The sequence below is a fragment of the Dendrobates tinctorius genome, unplaced genomic scaffold, assembly GCF_039654945.1.
Source record: "Dendrobates tinctorius isolate UK_male_01 unplaced genomic scaffold, ASM3965494v1 ptg000117l, whole genome shotgun sequence".
NCBI classification, from domain to species: domain Eukaryota; kingdom Metazoa; phylum Chordata; class Amphibia; order Anura; family Dendrobatidae; genus Dendrobates; species Dendrobates tinctorius.
This window is the reverse complement of record NW_027361785.1, coordinates 15,519,225-15,536,920: the sequence shown is the minus strand read 5'-3', so window position 1 is coordinate 15,536,920 and position 17,696 is coordinate 15,519,225. Positions and strand designations below refer to the sequence as shown.

General features: G+C 45.6%; 1 protein-coding gene across 1 annotated transcript in view; it reads left to right on the top strand.

The window, feature by feature from the left end:
* ZZEF1 (zinc finger ZZ-type and EF-hand domain containing 1) overlaps nt 1-17,696 on the top strand; it is a 308,587-nt gene that overhangs the window by 249,506 nt on the left and 41,385 nt on the right. The window contains exons 37-44 of the mRNA XM_073590591.1: nt 136-293; nt 378-513; nt 601-731; nt 906-1,183; nt 6,919-7,093; nt 7,838-7,970; nt 8,577-8,773; nt 9,955-10,074. Of these exons, the coding sequence (XP_073446692.1) occupies nt 136-293; nt 378-513; nt 601-731; nt 906-1,183; nt 6,919-7,093; nt 7,838-7,970; nt 8,577-8,773; nt 9,955-10,074 (1,328 nt within the window). The remainder of the gene's footprint in view (nt 1-135; nt 294-377; nt 514-600; nt 732-905; nt 1,184-6,918; nt 7,094-7,837; nt 7,971-8,576; nt 8,774-9,954; nt 10,075-17,696) is intronic.

Below are 17,696 nucleotides of genomic sequence, written 5' to 3'. Positions count from 1 at the left end.
TACCGGTGGTCTCATAATGATTTGTTGTGTGCGCATTGCTGCCTATCTCCTTCAGAACTTTATTTTTTTTTTTTTTTTTTTTGGTTACTAACGATACATTTATTAATATGAATGTTTATTTTTGCGTTTCTGTAGGAGTCAAAGTATCTTCATTACTCTCCATGTGGACTAGTACTGAGCATGAGCTGCCTTGTATTGAGTCTTCCAGTGTTACTGAGGGCAGTAGTGATAGTCTGGTGAATAAGGCAACCGAGGCTCAAGACACCACAGTAAGACATCCTGTGCCTAAAAAGGTATTTCTGGTTTTATGGCAAAGTTATTTCTACACTAATAAAAATAAGAATGGTAATTGTTCTTTTTTTGTTTCCGTTTTGCAGAGCAAAGGAGATATAGACACAAATATACCTGTCCTCAACAAGGCGCGCAGTCTAGGAAAACATCAAGAAAAGGACCTGACCTCAAAAGAGGCTAGCAGTGATGAGGATGCAGGACACACTAAAGACCAATATCTTTGTAAGTGACTTTATCATAGCCATTTCCTGCCTTTCTGCATAAGTAAGATCAATCCTTTCACTTCAATGTTCTTCCCCTATGGTGTAGTTCCTGGAGACTTGTCCAAGAAGAATATCATTGATAAGGCTATAATCCTCAGCCCGGACCAGGTCTTTGCGGAGTGCTCTCAAGAACGTATTTTGGGGCTGATCGCTGCCATGTTGCCTCCTTTGAAATCGGTAAGACTTTTGTAAGCCTTTTTTGTAAAAGAAAAAAAAAGTTTTGGCAAATTAATTTTTTAAATAAGTGTAGAAGATTGGACTAATGGAATTGGCTAATCATCTGATTGTATTCCAGTCTTTCTGATCGCTTTATGAACTATTCTTAATAGCGATTTCCATTTTCTCCTCTAGGATGCAGTGGGCTCCATAGTGAACCTTCAACAAGTGTTGCCACTGATGTTTCAAGTCGTTATATCCAACGCTGGTCATTTAAATGAGTCCTACCATCTAACCTTGGGCCTCCTGGGACAGCTAATCCTTAGGCTAAACCCTTGTGAGGTGGATAATGCAGTGAAGAAGGTTCTGTCTTTGAAGCATAGTGTACATGCTGCTGATGATGGAAGTTCTGTTTCAGATGGCTGGATAACTACTCAGCTGCTTTTCAGTTTAGGAGCTATGTGCCTGGACAGGTTTGTGTAAAGCATATCTTAATATATAATAGCAGACATTTTTTCCCAATTTTTCTCTAATGACTTTCTTATATGGATGAGCAGCCTTATTAACTGCACATTGCAACTCCTGCTGTTGGCTAGGAGTTATATAGGTATGTTCAGACACAACATTTTTTGATGCGGGTTTCTGCATAAAAACTGCTGTAGAAATTCCATATCATTTTTGGTTTTTGCTCTCCTGCTACTACAGAAAAACTGCTCTAAAATCCCTGAATTAATTGACATACATAATTTTCATAATTTGTGTAAAACAATTCATTCACCACAAGTCATAAAGTGATAGGAAAAGAAACGCATCTTGTGAATGAGATTTATAAAATCTCCAGTCATTTGAATGTTACTGTAAAGCGCTGTCTTTTCTGCACAGAAAGAGGGATTTTTGGTACTAACCGTAAAATCTTTCTTGGAGCCTTCAATGGGGGCACAGGTAACCATGGGTGTATGCTGCTGTCGCTAAGAGGCTGACACTAGAAAATAGCTCCTCCTCAGCAGAATACACCCACCGACAGGCACAAAGTACCTCAGTTAGTGTTAAAGCAGTAGGAGAAGCAACCAAAAACTCAACATATGTACGAACCCAACAACAATGGCACGTAGGCTCAAAAACGGTACAACCAGATATTAAGGGTGCTGTGTACCCCAATGAAGGCTCCAAGAAACATTTTATGATGAGTACCAAAAATCCCTCTTGCTTCATTGGGGGACTCAGGTAACCATGGGACGTCCCAAGGGTGGGAACAGAAAGAATGCAAAGGAAACAGACTTAAGCCTGCCGGTGCGTAACCGCTGCCTGCAGCACCTTCCTACCCAGGCCTTCATCAGGCGAGGCATGTGTATGAACCCTGTAAAACCTCGCAAAGGTGTGCAAGGACGACCACGTTGCGGCCCTGCATATCTGTAAGGCTGAAGCCTGGTGAGGAACGTCCCAGGTGGAGTGAGCCCTCACTCCCAGAGGGGGCTATTTGTCCTGAACGCAGTATACCTTCAATATTGCTGAGCGAATCCAACGGGCAATAGTGGACTGAGAAGCTGGGAGCCCATTACGACGACCTTCAGAGATGACAAATAGGGAATCGGATTGACGAAAGGAAGCAGTCCTTGAAAGGTAGGCTCGAATAACTCTGACCAGATCCAGCTTGTGGAGGGTTTTCTCCAGGGGATGGACTGTAGAAGGACATTGAGAGGGAAGGACAATGTCTTCATTGATGTGAAATGAAGAGACCACCTTGGGATGGAAGGAAGGAACGGGTCTGAGAACTACCGGATAATGCCGCTAACTCAGAAACCCTCCTGATGGAAGTAATGGCGACAAAGAAGGCAACTTTCCAAGACGAGAGAAAGAGAAATATCTTGAATGGGCTCAATGGGAGCGCGCTGGAGGGCGCCAAGGACGAGGTTGAAATCCCATGGGTCTAGCGGAGGACGATAGGGTGAGCCAGGTAGGCGACACCTTGAAGAAAGGTCTTTACCTGGGAACAGGAAGCCAGATTTCGCTGGAAAAGAATTGACAGAGCGGAAACCTGTCCCTTAAGTGTACTGAGCTATAGACCCGAGTCAAGACCCACTTGTAGAAAACCAAGGATGGAAGAAAGGGAAAAGGACATAGGACCCAAATTGTTTTCTCCACACCATCGGAAGAAGGGCTTCCAGTATCTGCGGTAGATAAGCGAGAATGCTGGTTTTCTCGCCCTATTCATGGTCTGAATGACCTGGTGGGAAAAACCAGCCTCCCTGAGGACTGCGGCTTCAACATCCATGCCGTTAAACTCAGAGACTGAGAACTCTGGTGGAAAAGGGAGCCTTGTGATCTGGACGATCTGGAAGCCTCCAGGGGGCGTCCCTTAGCATGTTCACCAGCTCTCCGCGTACCAGGCCCGTCTTGGCCAATCTGGAGCTATCAGGATTACGGGGATCCCTTCTGCCTTTATCTTTTTCATGACTCTCGGAATCAAGGGGAGAGACGGAAAAAGATAAGGCAAGTCGGAATTGAGTCCATGATATTACCAGAGCATCGCAACCGATGGCTAATGGATCCCGGGACCTGGCTACAAACTGAGGAACCTTGTGGTTCATGTGAGACGCCATTAGGTCGACTTCTGGGGTGCCCCATCGTTGGCAAATCTGATTGAAGACAGCGGGGCTGAGAGACCACTCGCTTGATACGAGACCCTGATGGCTCAGAAAATCGGCAACCCAATTTTCCACCCCCGGAATGTGAATGGCTGATATGGTAGGGACCTGACGTTCCGCCCATCGCAGAATCCTTGTTACTTCAGTTATAACCTGATTGCTGCGAGTCCCGCCTTGATGGTTTATGTAGGTCACGGCTGTGGCGTTGTCTGATTGAAGGCGGACCGTAACTATCTCTCTGACCCCAGCATCGTCGAAAACCTTGCCTCCTGGGAGAGAAGTCGGCCTCCCACCCTGGAGATATTACCAGGTGGGGGTGACCCATTACTTCGAAGAGAACCTGTTAGAGCGGGACCCAGAGGGCTTGGAGGAGTTGACCTTTGGCCTCCAGTGAGGTGCCTGTTTGAAGGATGGTTTCTTCCTTTCCCCTGGGGCGGAAGAGCGGTCCTGCTGAGATTTACGTCCCTGAAGAAGAGAAGGCCTGACAGGAACGAAAAGGCAGGGGCCCTTTCCTATTGAAAGGACTTTTAGGTCTGGAATGAGGAAGAGAGGTTCTTTACCCGCTGGTAGCGTCTGAAATTATCTGATCCAGTTTGGACCCGAAAAGCCTAGAACCCCTGAAAGGCCAGGTTAGTGAGACTTTTTTGAGGGTGAATCTGCATTCCACGCCTTCAACCAGAGGATGTGGTATATAGCAATGATGTTGCTGTTTGCCCTGGTGGAACAACTGGCAGTCAGAAGATATTTGTCAGCATGGGCAATCTGGTCTGCCAAATCTGCCATCTCATGCAGAGGAGTTGCTGCTAGAATGCCCTGGCAAAGCATCTTTGCCCAGGCAGACCTGGACTTTGCCACCAAGGTGGAAGCGGAGATGGGACACAGTGAGGCACCAGCCGCTTCATAGGCTGATATACCAAAAGACTCAATCTGCCTATCTGTAGCGTCCTTAAGAGGCACCATCCGGTAGAGACAGGACTGTCTTGGAAGGCAGGCGAGAAACTGGCTGGTCCACCTTAGGGGACCCTGCCAACCTACCAACAAGGTCTGGGCTAAAGGGGTAAAGAATGTCTAGCTGCTTCCATTCCAGGAAGCGCCTTTCAGGATGTTCTCAGTGTTTAGCCATAATCGCTTCAAATTCCCTGTGGCTGGGAAAAGTCCAGGAAGGACGTTTTACCCGTTTGAAAGATACAGAATGCTCCTGAGCAGGAACCTTGTCCTCTTTTAGGTTAAGAGTTTAGGTATTAGCCAAGATAACCATATCCAGCATTTTTGAGGCCTGGTCCGAATCAGACTCAGATTAGGAATCCACATTTGACCCAAAAGCCACCTCCAAGGAGGCGGTATTGGGACAGGAGGGCATCCTGGATGATGCAGAGAGACCTGGGGAACTAGATGAGGAGCTAGACAGAGCCCGCATCCTAGGCTTTGTACCCGATCTCTCCCTGCGAAGGTCATGGTCAGCTGCGTGCGAATCACTGTGAGAGGCATTCGGAGCTCTGGTGGCGGCAGATAGATGTGGAAGATGCTCTAAGACCTAGACCAGGGACTGTGATACTTGAGTCAGGTCAGAGACTCTGACATGGCAACAGCCCACTCCTGAGGGAGGGATGTGCTCTCATCCCAGACATTGGCATGCTCCTGTGGGGCAGACATGGTGGAAGGACTACAGGACGGCTGACCTGAAGACCAATTTCTTTTGCAGCGGGCGCAGGCGTAATGAGTCACAGTAGGCTTAGAGAGAGGAAAAGAAACCCCTGCAGAGTTGGGCATAAGTTAAGCCTTGGTGATACTGCTGAAAAAGGGCTATAAACGGGGACAGAGGCTAGGAAAGATAGATGGCAGAGCCTACACGATGCCAGCGACGGTCAGCAGATGACTGTTAGGTTAGCTGTGTCCCCCTTGTCAGATGTCTGCAGGTAGATGCGAGGTCTGATGCCAAATGCGCAGGAGAAGGGCAGATCAAGGCAGTGTCTCAGACAGGATGCACGATCTGCTGAGTCACAAGATCCAAGATGGCATCGGCTACCCTGAACACAGGAATGATGCAGTGGTGGGCGTGGCTCAACTGCCGGCCGGTGAAACCGAACGTATGTTTCTGATTAGCTGACTCGCCAGGGGGCGTGAACAGCCAAGAGGATCTTTAGGCCGGCAAGAAACAGAAAGCGTCCCTCTGATGGAGAATTGCTGGGGAGGCGTGTCCAGGCAGGGAGATGGTGCTCCGATGGGAGCAGAGAAAAGGCTCCGAGAAGATGCGTGTAAACCGGGGGGGGGTGGCCCGGTCATTGCAGAGAATCTCTGACCCAGCAAGGCCTCCTATTGGCCCAAAAAGAGCGCGAAATTCAAGCGCTTGGTGGAGAATGGCCGGGGAAGCCAGAGAGGGGGCGCGACAAGGGAGGAAAGGAGGATGTCCCAACGTCTGGGACCTGTCACTTGGAAAATGGCCACATCTGTGCAGAATATATGCTTAAAGCCGCCTTCTCCCCTGTTAAGGGACAGAAATGCAGATGAGACCTTGCCATGATCCGCTGCGGGGGAGGAAACAACATAGATATCTGCAAGGTGGGTCCACGGATCCTCTTCACCGATGACACATCTGGAGCCCTTGAGTGGGAGAAGGTCACTGGAATCAGGGATCCTCCTTCCCTCAGTCTCCAGATGGTGCAGAAGACGGCATCAACCTCTTACAAGAAGGGGGGAGGCCACTGCTGGTGACCACAGTCTTCATCCCAGCCCTCTCCGAGGAGAGGGGTGGGGTTAATAAACACAAACAGGGAACTTGCAAAGGAAAATGCGGATCTGGGATCAGATCCAGGTCCGCCTCCTACAGACACTAAGCTTAAACTGAGGTACCTTGTGCCTGTTAGTGGGTGTATACTGCAGAGGAGGAGCTATTTTCCTTTTTTTGCCTAGTGTCAGCCTCCTAGCGACAGCAGCATACACCCATGGTTACCTGTGTTCCCCAATGAAGCGATAAAGAAATTCTGTGTGTAAACTAGACCTATGAGGCACTTTCTAAAGTCACTGCAATAGCATTGCATGTCCACACTTTTATTCAAAGGGAAGCTGTCAACTGATGTCTGCTGTCCAAACCGTGTGCTGCACATATCGTAGTCAAATATACTTTAAAGATCTGACTGGGGACCATAGCCTGTAGCAAAGCTAGTATGGCTCTGCCCCTGACAGCTTTTTACCATCGATCTCCAGCTGATTGACAGACCTTTCGACACTGGAGAACCTGGCCGCGGCAACGCCAGACTAGTCTCTTCTCTAGCTATCGTTCCCAATAGAAACATTTATATATATTTTCTCTGAAAGCAGTTTGGACAGCATGAATCAGGTGACTGGTTTCCTTTAAATAGGTGGCATATATAACAGTACCCTTAGAGATGTGGATGCATGCACCATTCATGCCATGATATCAGTTGTTTGATAGAAGTTAGAAAAAAAACAGATTGTAGCACAAATCCTTCTTTAATCGCTTGTGTTAAGTACGGTATATTAGTTTGTGAAAGTATTAATGTCAGTTTGTTTAATACCTTTAAGTATTTTTTTCTTTTTTTCAGCAAAGTTGGTCTTGATTGGGCATGCACAATGTCTGATATCCTGAGAGAGTTAAACAACTCTTCAAAATGGCACAAAGTGATGACTGCTTTCACAGATCACTGTATGCAAGAGCTGCCACATCAGCTAAAAAATACAAATATCTTTACATTATTAGTCTTGGTTGGATTCCCAGAGGTAAGGCATCACTAGAAGCGTGGCTTTTATTGATTTGGAGGATCTTGCGTTTTTATACTAACCAGTAACTACTCACTCATGTGGGAACTATTATAATTATTGGAACCTGTCAGGTCCCCCATGCCCTCCAACCCAGCAGTATTCATCTTTGCAGAACTACATTCCCTCCCTAACCAGCCCTGTATAATGTTATTGAGTGAAAACAAGGCATAATATAAGCATTTACAATATCCCCATTTGGTATGCTAATAAGGGATTTGACTAATTGATAGGGCGTCGGTGTCCCCAGACTTTGTCAGCCCTCTTTCCATGTTATCACGCCCCTGTAGGTGTTGTAACATAATGTGCTTGTTCAGTGACACTGCTGAAACGAGTGTCGCGCATGCGCGGTGATGCTGTAATTTGCCAATTTGTACAAATTACGATAGCAGCCTTACATAACACACTGGTAACACCTCTTTTTTATTTAAAATAAGCTCTTGGGGGCAGATTCTCATGCATATCAGTGTCCTGCCCAAATAAACGACCTAGGAGGGTTAATCTTAGTGACAGATTCCCTTTAACTAGTGAGTAAAAGTTTCATCACATAATTGCTGTACATTTATTAAACTAAATAAGCCTTTGCACTGAAGGGGGTCTTGAGGTCTACTTTTCCTATACACGCTTACCGCCGCATGTCTCTGACACAGTTTGCTTTTATACATACGCTTGGTTCCCTACATATGTATACCCTTTCCACTACAGGTCCTATGTACGGGAACACGAGCTGTATATATAGACAATGCCAAAGAGCCTCATGATGTGATTATGTTAAAGCACTTTGCAGAGAAAAATAGAGCTGTGGTTGTCGATATCAAAACAAGAAAGCGCAAAACCGGTAAGTATGGTATACAAAAATGTTATACAAATCTATCTTCACACTCTTGTACATATTAAAACCTGGGTTCACCATCATACATGCAATGGATGCATACTAGGAAATTTTAATAATTAAAGGGGTTTTTCCTCTTTTTTATGCATATTTTTAGTGGATGTGAGATCCACTAATGGGAACTGCATTTGTCCACAGAACAGGGCCAAGTCACATGCTGTCAGTGGAGTGGGGGTCGAAATTTCCACAAAAAAATACATGGGATTTCCGACCACTTTTTCACGGGCACTCATTAGTGGCCCGTTTTCAAGACAGTTGTTGCTCTTATTGGTGGGACCCACATCTATTTTCCTTTTATGACACTTGGATAGGCCATAAATGCATGAGATGCTAATATTTTTCTATTGAAGGAATATTAGATTAGATCATCTTGTATTGGCTCACGGGACATGGAGAAATTGACTTACCAGCCCACTATAGCCGTATACAATTCTGATCGTGGTATATTTGGTTATTGTTTTATATGTAGAGTCTCCTTCTTGGCTTACCACAAATGTGGTCTAGCAGATTTGTCTAGAAGTCTTTATAATTTCTGAGTATCCCTCATTCCAGTGAAAGATTATCAGCTGATGCATAACAGTGACAGCGACGGACGGCTCACTCAAGATAATCTAAAGAAATATCTACAACACTTTGCTTCCATTTCCCGCTATCTCATGCAGTCCATTTTGGACAACAGCTATGCAGAAGCCGTGGAAGCGACTTGGGTCCTGTCGCTGACTCTAAAGGGATTATATAAAACACTTACGGTAATTCTGACCTAACCTATTCAAGTTATTTATAATGATATGATTGTGTTTTCCAATATATTGGACGCAGAGTAGTGTAAAGCAGTATGTAAAGAGGCACTGAAAAATGAGAGCTGGTCTGGTGCTATGAGCAAGTTCTTTTCTCATTTTAATAAATCATCCCTCAGTGTCATAAGCTACAAGGGTGTATTGACTATCTAAAGGGGTTGTACGGCCTTGGGATACAAGTCTGCAGTCATTCTCTGTGACTGCAGACTTGTGAATCCTCACATCTCTTCATTCTCCAGTTCTGGGTGGTGGGCATGTGACTGCAATTATGTGATTTGCATACATGCGGTCACGTGGTGTCTAGTCGTGCACGGTCTTGCTTAATTCAAATGTATTGAGAGAGGACCGACCCTTCTAGTTGGAATGTGGCTAGAAGTATGCAGATCGCGTACTTGTGGTCACATGACTGCCGGCTGCAATGGCCAGTATCAGAGAATCCTCACAGTGCGCAGTGTGCTGGATGTGAGGATTCACAAGTCTGCAGTCATAAAGTGACCAAGGCCAGATAACCCCTTTTATATTTACTTATATTTAATAGTAGTTAAAAGGGTACTCCCATCTACAAGCTCTTATCCCAATATGCAGTAAGTGTAATAATAGCAAATATCTTCAATCGGGAATGTAGCATAGTTCTTCTGATTTGCTATGTCGCTTACCCCATGTGTAAGGCATTGTAGTAGCTGAAGTATCCATGGTTATAGATGTTAGTGATCGTAAACATGGATACCTAAGCTCCTAAAATGCCCTGAACGTGGGTTAAGTGACAAAGCGAATTAGAAGAACTATGCTACATTTCTAATTGGAGGTATTTGCTAATATTATTACTACACCTACTACATATTGTTGATGGTATCTTGGAGATGGGAGTACCCCTTTAAATATACTGCATGGTTTACATGCTGTGGCTTTCTTCATGTAAGGAAAATGGATTTCATGTTGGGACATCCGAGTGTAGGCCTGATCTGTGATTTTATTCTTTGGAAATGTAAGATCTGTAATTGATTTTGTAAGTCCCATGGATATCGCAATGTTATTTTGATTGTTCTTTTCCGATGCAAGTCTGACTTGTTTCATATGTATATTATTCTAGTCTCTGACTTGCTGACTGATAGTGCCGTAACTTCATGTTGCAGAATCACGATTTTGAAGAAATTCAGTCTGCATTTATCCAGTCTGGACTGTTAAGGTTATTGGTGAGGAAATGTAGTAAAGGAACTGGTTTCAGTAAAACGTGGCTTCTCCGTGATCTGGAGGTATGACTTGTTTCAAGTGCACATAAAATACTTCTACATTATTCATTTGATATGCATCTTCTCCTTATAACTTCTTTACTGTAATAACTGTATGAGCGACTTAATAATTTCCTTCAGAAACCAGACTACAAACTGGGAATAACCTAATTTATAAGATCTACAAGTCCTACTATTCAATTTTGATAATGTTTGCCCTGACTCCTGATAAACAATTGTGCTCAAGTTTGACATGGGTAAAAAGCTTCAACTTGCGCTGGACATTATGGCCTGACTATAGAATTAGAAATTTTTTGTGTTTGCTAAACAAAGCTAAAAAAAAGTTCATTCAGTGATCTGACATCGGGATTAGGAGATAGGCTATGTGCACACGTATTTTTAGGTGCTGTGGATTCTGGAAAATCCGCAGGTCAAAATACCTGCGGATAAGCCTGCAGTTTAGCCCTGCGGTTTCACACCTCACAATGGTGAAGGTGTGAAACCGCAGCGGAATCTGCACAAAGAATTGACATGCAGCGGATTGTAACCCCCAGCAAATCCTCGTGGAAAAATCCGCAGCATGTGCACAGCGTTTTACAGTTTACCATTGAAAACAATGGTACTGTACAACGCATCAGAAACTGCTGCGGACCCGCAGAGCCTGAAATGCTGCGGATCTGCAGCAGTATCCGCACCGTGTGCACATAGCCTTATTCTTTGCAGAAAACTGTAATTGGTGGCAGAAGGATGTCTACATTGAGTATATCAGACTCCTCTTTCAAGCACTTGCTTACTCTGCACATAGCACATCAAAGCCCAGTGTAGCCACAGTAAATTGTTTAGTCACTCCTGATTTAAAACAAAAAAGCAACCAGAATATATAAAAAGCGCTCCCATCAAAACTTTCACCCTCTAAATATATTGCAGTTATCATATTATATAGCACTGTGTTCTTACAATTGCTCATTTTGCCTTTCTACAGTGTGGTGTAGTGACCACTGTGTCCGCTAGGGGGCACTGTGTGGGTGTCCCAGGACAGGTGTATAAGCATTGCAATGTGTTACCATCCTTTCAGTTAGCCATTAAAAGGTATCAACTACTGAGGACTCTCAATCCTGAATATTTTTCTAAGCATTTCCAGTGTCCTAATAGGAGTAGGATGCTGAATGATCGTAATGTATCCCAAGGTGGGTGGCCTTTGGATGAAGGCTTGCTTATGTGCTGATCAGCAGAGCTGATCTTTCGTTCCAATGTGTCAGGGAGAAGCCTTCAGGTGATTGATGAGACGGGTGGGATCAATCCTCTACAAATCCACCCAGGGGTGGGTTTAAGGACGCCATAGTAAAGTGTATATGAGTGTGTGTGAAGGACCTGTGATGAGGTCATAGCCATATGACCCGGTGGGCGTGACTACGGACCATATAAGGTGACCAGGGTTGGTCACATGGAGTGAATGCTGGGACCCGATTGGTCTGTTTGGAAGGTCTCGCTGGAAGATGTGTAAGCCTTCTTGACGGGGTGAGAACTGTGAGGCTAGAAAGCCTGCGCATTGGACATTGCATATCCTGTGTGACTACAGGGTAAACAGGGGAGCTCTGTCATGGACGCTATGCTGTTGATATGAACTTTCTGTGGCTGTTTATGGTATATGGTGCCTGAATAAACCGCATGAACTGATGATGTTTTATGGAAAACCCGTGCCAGACCTGGTTATTTGGCTGCCTAGCGAGTGTCCCCTACCTGAATAACAAGCGCTACCTTACAACAGAGAGAATTCTTCTCTTTTCTCTACTCTATGTAGAAACAGGCATTCTCTTCCCTGCATTTATCATTCCCTTCTTAACCCCTTAATGTCCAATGACGGACACAGTCCGTCATCAGACATCTCCCCTGCTTTGATGAGGGCTCCGACTCTGAGCCCGCATCAAAGCCGGGACATGTCAGCTGTTATGAACAGCTGACATGTGCCCGCAATAGGCGCGAGCGGAATTGCCGTCCGCCCGCACCTATTAACTAGTTAAATCCCGCTGTCAAAGCTGACAGCGGGCATTTAAATAGCATTTCCGGCCGCCGGGCCGGAAATGTCCTCATCGCCGACCCCCATCACGTGATCGGGGGTCGGCGTCATGTTGCCTGGACAACCAGAGGTCTCTATGAGACCTCTATGGTTGTTCCAGGCATATGGCTTTCGGCGCCACCCGGTGGTCGGCGCTGAAAGCACAGGAGTAAATCTATATATGGGCAATCTGCTCATCGCCCATATGTAGCAGAGCCGATCGGGTTGCGCGTGCGGTTGCATGTTTAAAAATAAAAAAAAATTAAAAAAACCTAAAAGTTCAAATCACCCCCCTTTCGGACCAATCAAAATAAAACAGTAAAAAAAAAAATCCCACATACACATATTAGGCATCGCCGCGTTCAGAATCGCCCAATCTATCAATAAAAAAAGCATTAACCCGATCGCTAAACGGCGTAGCGAGAAAAAAATTCAAAACGCCAGAATTACGTTTTTTTGATCGCCAAGACATTGCATTAAAATGCAATAACGGGCGATCAAAACAACGTATCTGCACAAAAGTGGTAACATTAAAAACGTCAGCCCGGCACGGAAAAAATAAGCCCTCACCCGACCCCAGATCATGAAAAATGAAGACGCTGCGGGTCTCGAAAAATTGCGCAAGTTTTTTTTTTTTTTTTAAGCAAATTTTGGAAATTTTTTTCACCACTTAGATAAAAGAGCACATAGACATGTTTGGTGTCTATGAACTCGTAATGACCTGGAGAATCATAATGGCAGGTCAGATTTAGCATCTAGTGAACCTAGCAAAAAAGCCAAGCAAAAAAACAAGTGTGGGATTGCACTTTTTTGCAATTTCACCGCACTTGGAATTTTTTTCCTGTTTTCGAGTACACAACATGGTAAAACCAATGGTGTCATTTAAAAGTACAACTCGTTCCGCAAAAAATAAGCCCTCACATGGCCATATAGATGGAAAAATAAAAAAGTTATAGCTCTGGAAAGAAGGGGAGGGAAAAATGAAAATGCAAAACCAAAAATACCCCTGGTCGTTAAGGGGTTAAGCTCCTGACCCAGTTTCCCCCTCTTTTGCAGGGACTTATGACTCATACAGGGTAAATAGATTTCCTGTTTCTTAATAGTTTAGAAGGATTCTACTAGTCTGTTTTTAATTGTGACGTCATAGAATGGAAAAAGAGAAGAATTAGCTGGGTGGAAAGTTAAAGTTGGAAATTGTAAGCACAGTGCCATGCACTGGCATGTAAACGTTTGGGAACCCCTGGCCAAAATTTCTGTTGTGAACAGTTAAGCAAGTTGAAGATGAAATGATCTCTAAAAGGCCTAAAGTTAAAGATTAAACATTCCTTTGTATTAAGGCAAAAAGAAACAATATATATTTTAGGCAAAACAATATATATTTTCATCTTTTACTTTTTAAGAATTACAAAAGGGAAAATGGGCTGATGTAAAAGATTGGGCACCCTGCATGGTTAGTACCTACTAGCAGCCCTTTTTGAAAGTATCATGGCTTGTAAGCTCTCTTTGTAGTCAGCCAAGAGACTTTCAATTCTTGTTTAAGGGGTTTTCATCCATTCTTCCTTGGAAAATTCTTTCAGTTCTGTGAGATTCCTGGGTTGGGTTGCCCTGCATGCACTTCTATTTTGAGGTCTGGCCACTTTTATCATTGTGGTTAAAGAGTTCTATTTTAACCTCATCGGTCCACAGGACTTGTTTCCAAAATGCATTAAGCTTGTTTAGATGTTCTTTATCACTTCATTGGAGGACACAGGTAACCATTGGTGTATGCTGCTCTTGCTAGAAGGCAAACACTAGGCAAAAATGTACACCCACCGACTGGCACAAAGCTCGTCAGTTTTAGCTTTGTGCCAGTAGGAGGCAGACCTGGATCTGATCTCAGACCAGACTTTTCCTTTTCAGGTCACCCTGTTGTGTTTTTTTGTTTGTATTTTTTTCCCCTTTTCTGTTTCAGTTTCTTGCCTACAGGGTGTAATGTTTCACCCTGTCTTCCTGCACACGGGCGGCCGAGAGAACAGTGTGGTGTCAGTCACATCGTCTACGCTCTGGCCTGCTAGGCGGGACTTTACCCCCTGTCACTTCACAGTGCTTCAAGCCAGTTCGTGGTGGTTGATCCTTGCCTGTTCCCCCACCCCAGCTCTCTCCTCGGAGTGAGACTGGAGGTAGACGGTGGTCACTTTACAGTGACCTTCACCCTCTTGGAGTCAACATTGTCTTCTGCACTATCTAGGACCACGACGGTTCGGGAAGGAGGACATCTTATCTTCCCGGACCCCCTCTTTGTTAGGGCTCACGAGATGCGTGTGTTCTCATCTTAGTTGTCTGCTGCCAAATTGTATATGGGAGGTTTACAGTCAGAGAAATCACAGGACATGGACAATGAATCGTGTCTCAAATGAATTCTGTTTTTTTGGTTGAAATGTACAGTATTTTACAGATTGAAATAAGGGGTTTTACGACATATTAACTCACTGCCTTACCTTGGGGCTTTAGTTGTCATCCTCAAAGAATACAAGAAGAAAGAGTTGGGACTCACAAGACACAGGTACTGTCATCTTCTCCACAGTCCCTCCTATTGGCGGCGGCGGAGCATCTGTAGAATTACGACCAGCTAAATGGCCGCAGGAAAATGTAGTTGCTAGCTCTGCCTAGAGCCTTCATTCTGGCCACGCCTCCTTTTCTCCTGCACCATCCAATGGGTCTCTCTCTCTTGTGACTGACCTACAACCCCTCCAGTGTGCGCCAGCCTATCGATGTGCGGCAGCCCCCTGGTCTATATCATAGCTTTCTGCCGTCCACTACACACCCCTTTCTCTTCCCTGCCAATCAGTGCGCGAAGTCTCACGCTTTTGAATTCTGTTAGCCTATGGGAACTCTTGCTGTAGGTCATATGTTAAGGAACCCGAGGAGTTTCTCTGCGCGGTGGACATTCAGGATGCCTATCTTCACATTCTGATTTGTGTCCCACATCAGAGATTTTCCCTTCCCCCATGACAGCACACCGGAGACGGGACAGGAACCCTACTGAAAATAAAAGGTACCTGTCCCTCGCTTCAGTTGGGTTTCCTGTCCTGACAGGGACCCTTATGCTAAAGACGGTGGTTAAAGGATTTTTTCTTTTTTTGTTTTTCTACTTACCCACGCCTGTCCCGACACTGGAAGAACAGGCAGGACGCCAGTGTGCCGGCCTTCAGGTTATGGAAGCGCCGTCCTGGGGCAGCATGGTCAGGGGTCCTGGGGCTCTTCCATGGCTGCCGCGCCGCCCTTCCTCCTCTGCCGGCAGTCTAGCTCCAGGAGGGGCAGCCACTTCCTGGTAATACGCGGCTGGCATGCACAGGGCATGCTGGGAAAGGGGCGTGCCTGCATGACGTCAGTATGCGGCGCCGGGTCCAATATGGAAGAGCCCAGGGGAAAAAAGCAGGCCGGCAGTACGCATCACGGCGGTATGACAGGGGGGAAAGGGCACTTTTTGGGGCACCTGAGGAGGTGGAGCGCGCAGTGGATCCCTCTTAAGGAGGGATGACCTCAGAAGATTCGCTCGTGTCTGAGGATGGAGCAGCAGCAGGAGCTCTCACCTGAGGCCTCGCCTGGTCACCAGCATACCAGGAGGAGCAGCCGCTCGAGTGGTAGGAGCAGCAGTTTCCCTGACCGGAGGTCACAGGACTCCTCAACATCCAGATGGAACGTTGTATGTGACTCTGACCAGCCTCCGAATCCGTTACCATTGATTGCCAGTGGTGGTGAGTGATCTACAAGAATGTCACCCTTATGGTAATGGGGTCCATATTTTCTGCTTGATCACTAGGGGTCGAGGAAAGCTGACGCCAAAACAAATAACAAGGAGTGTGCCCTTTGCAAAGCTCCGCTGACAGTTCAGTGGCAGAAGAAACTCTGTGCTGACTGTATTAGTAAAACAATACGGGAAGAGACCCCTGACTTTGCCACCGGCCTTAGAGCCATAATAAGTGCAGAAGTAAAAGGTTCCTGAAAGGCAGCAGTTAAAGGGGGCAGGAAAAGCCGTAAGATACTTAGACTCAGACGCCTCTCTGGGTGGGGATGGTCGTGAAAGATCTCTGTCCTCTCCCCAGTCCTCGGACAGTGATGTAGGGGGCTGACCTTGCTTCCCAGCTAAGGATGTGGAGAGACTGGTTAAAGTGGTCAGATCTACGATGGGCCTAAAATAGGAGAAAACACCAAGATCCTTGGAGGATGTTATGTTTGGAGGACTGGAGGAAAAAAGGAAGCGCATATTTCCTGTCAATACGAAAGTAAAAGCGCTAATAGAGAATGAGTGGGGAAATAAACAGAAAGGTCAGTTACCTTACCTTCCTCAGCAAAACGGAGGTACCCTTTTGAGGAGAAAGACTCTGAGACCTGGGAGAAAATCCCTAAAATCGATGGTGCTGTGGCTATGGCCTCAAAAAAATTATCCCTGCCTTTAGAAGATTCTGGAATACTAAGAGACCCGCTTGACAAAAAATCAGATGGATTCTTAAGAGACACCTGGGAGGCGGCAGCATGAGGATTAAAACCAGCGATAGCCGGGACATGTACTGCCTGCTCTCTCATGATCTGGCTACAGCAGATAGAGGATCAGCTGAGAAATAATGTGCCAAGGGATGAAATCCTAGCCAAGTGGCCCCAGCGCAAGAGGCAGCAGCTTTCTTAGCAGACTCCTCTGCGGACTCGGAAAGATTGGCAATCAGGGAGGCAGGCTTGTCTTATGCGGCGAGACGCGCCCTGTGGCTTAAAGGGTGTCCGGGTTATTTACCGTTCAAGAATAGACTCTCTTCCATCCTGTGTGACGGTCAATTCCTTTTGAACAATAGCTGAAGGATATTTTGGAGAAGGCAGGGGATAAAAAGAAAGGCTTTCCCCGTTCTTTTGTCAAGACCAAAAGGCCTTCCTTTCGGAGGAGAAAATTTTAATAGTGGTCATCCCTCGGGGAAAGAAAAATTGGGACTTTAAGGACAGGAAAGGGTCTGGCTACATGTTCCCTCTACGTCATCAAAAAAGTCTCCTCAATGACGTCAGGTCCGAGGTAGGGGGGAAGGCTCTCTCTCTTCCTCCTTGTCTGGGTAAGTATCTCTCCCAGTAGTTGGGTACTGAATCCCTCTACGTCATCAAAAAAGTCTCCTCAATGACGTCAGGTCAGAGGTAGGGGGGAAGGCTCTCTCTCTTCCTCCTTGTCTGGGTAAGTATCTCTCCCAGTAGTTGGGTAATGAATATCATCAAAGACGGCCTAAGAATAAAATTCATCCGTCCACCTCAGCAGACTTTTGCTTTAACACCTCGCAGAAAATCCCAGGAGGAACAACTAGCCCTGGAGACTGAGGTCTTGATTCTAGTGCAGAAACAGGTGCTACAAGAGGTCCCGACTCAGGAGGAAAGAAGGGGATTTTATTCCCCCCTCTTTTTGATACAGAAGCCAGACTCTTCTTGGAGAACCATTGTCAACCTGAGGAGACTCAACCAGTGGGTAGGGAGTTGTTCCTTTAAGATGGAGTCAATAAATCCGGCTATAAAAATGTTATTCCAGCACTGCTTCGTGGCAGTAATAGACTTAAAAGATGCCTACTATCATATCCCAATC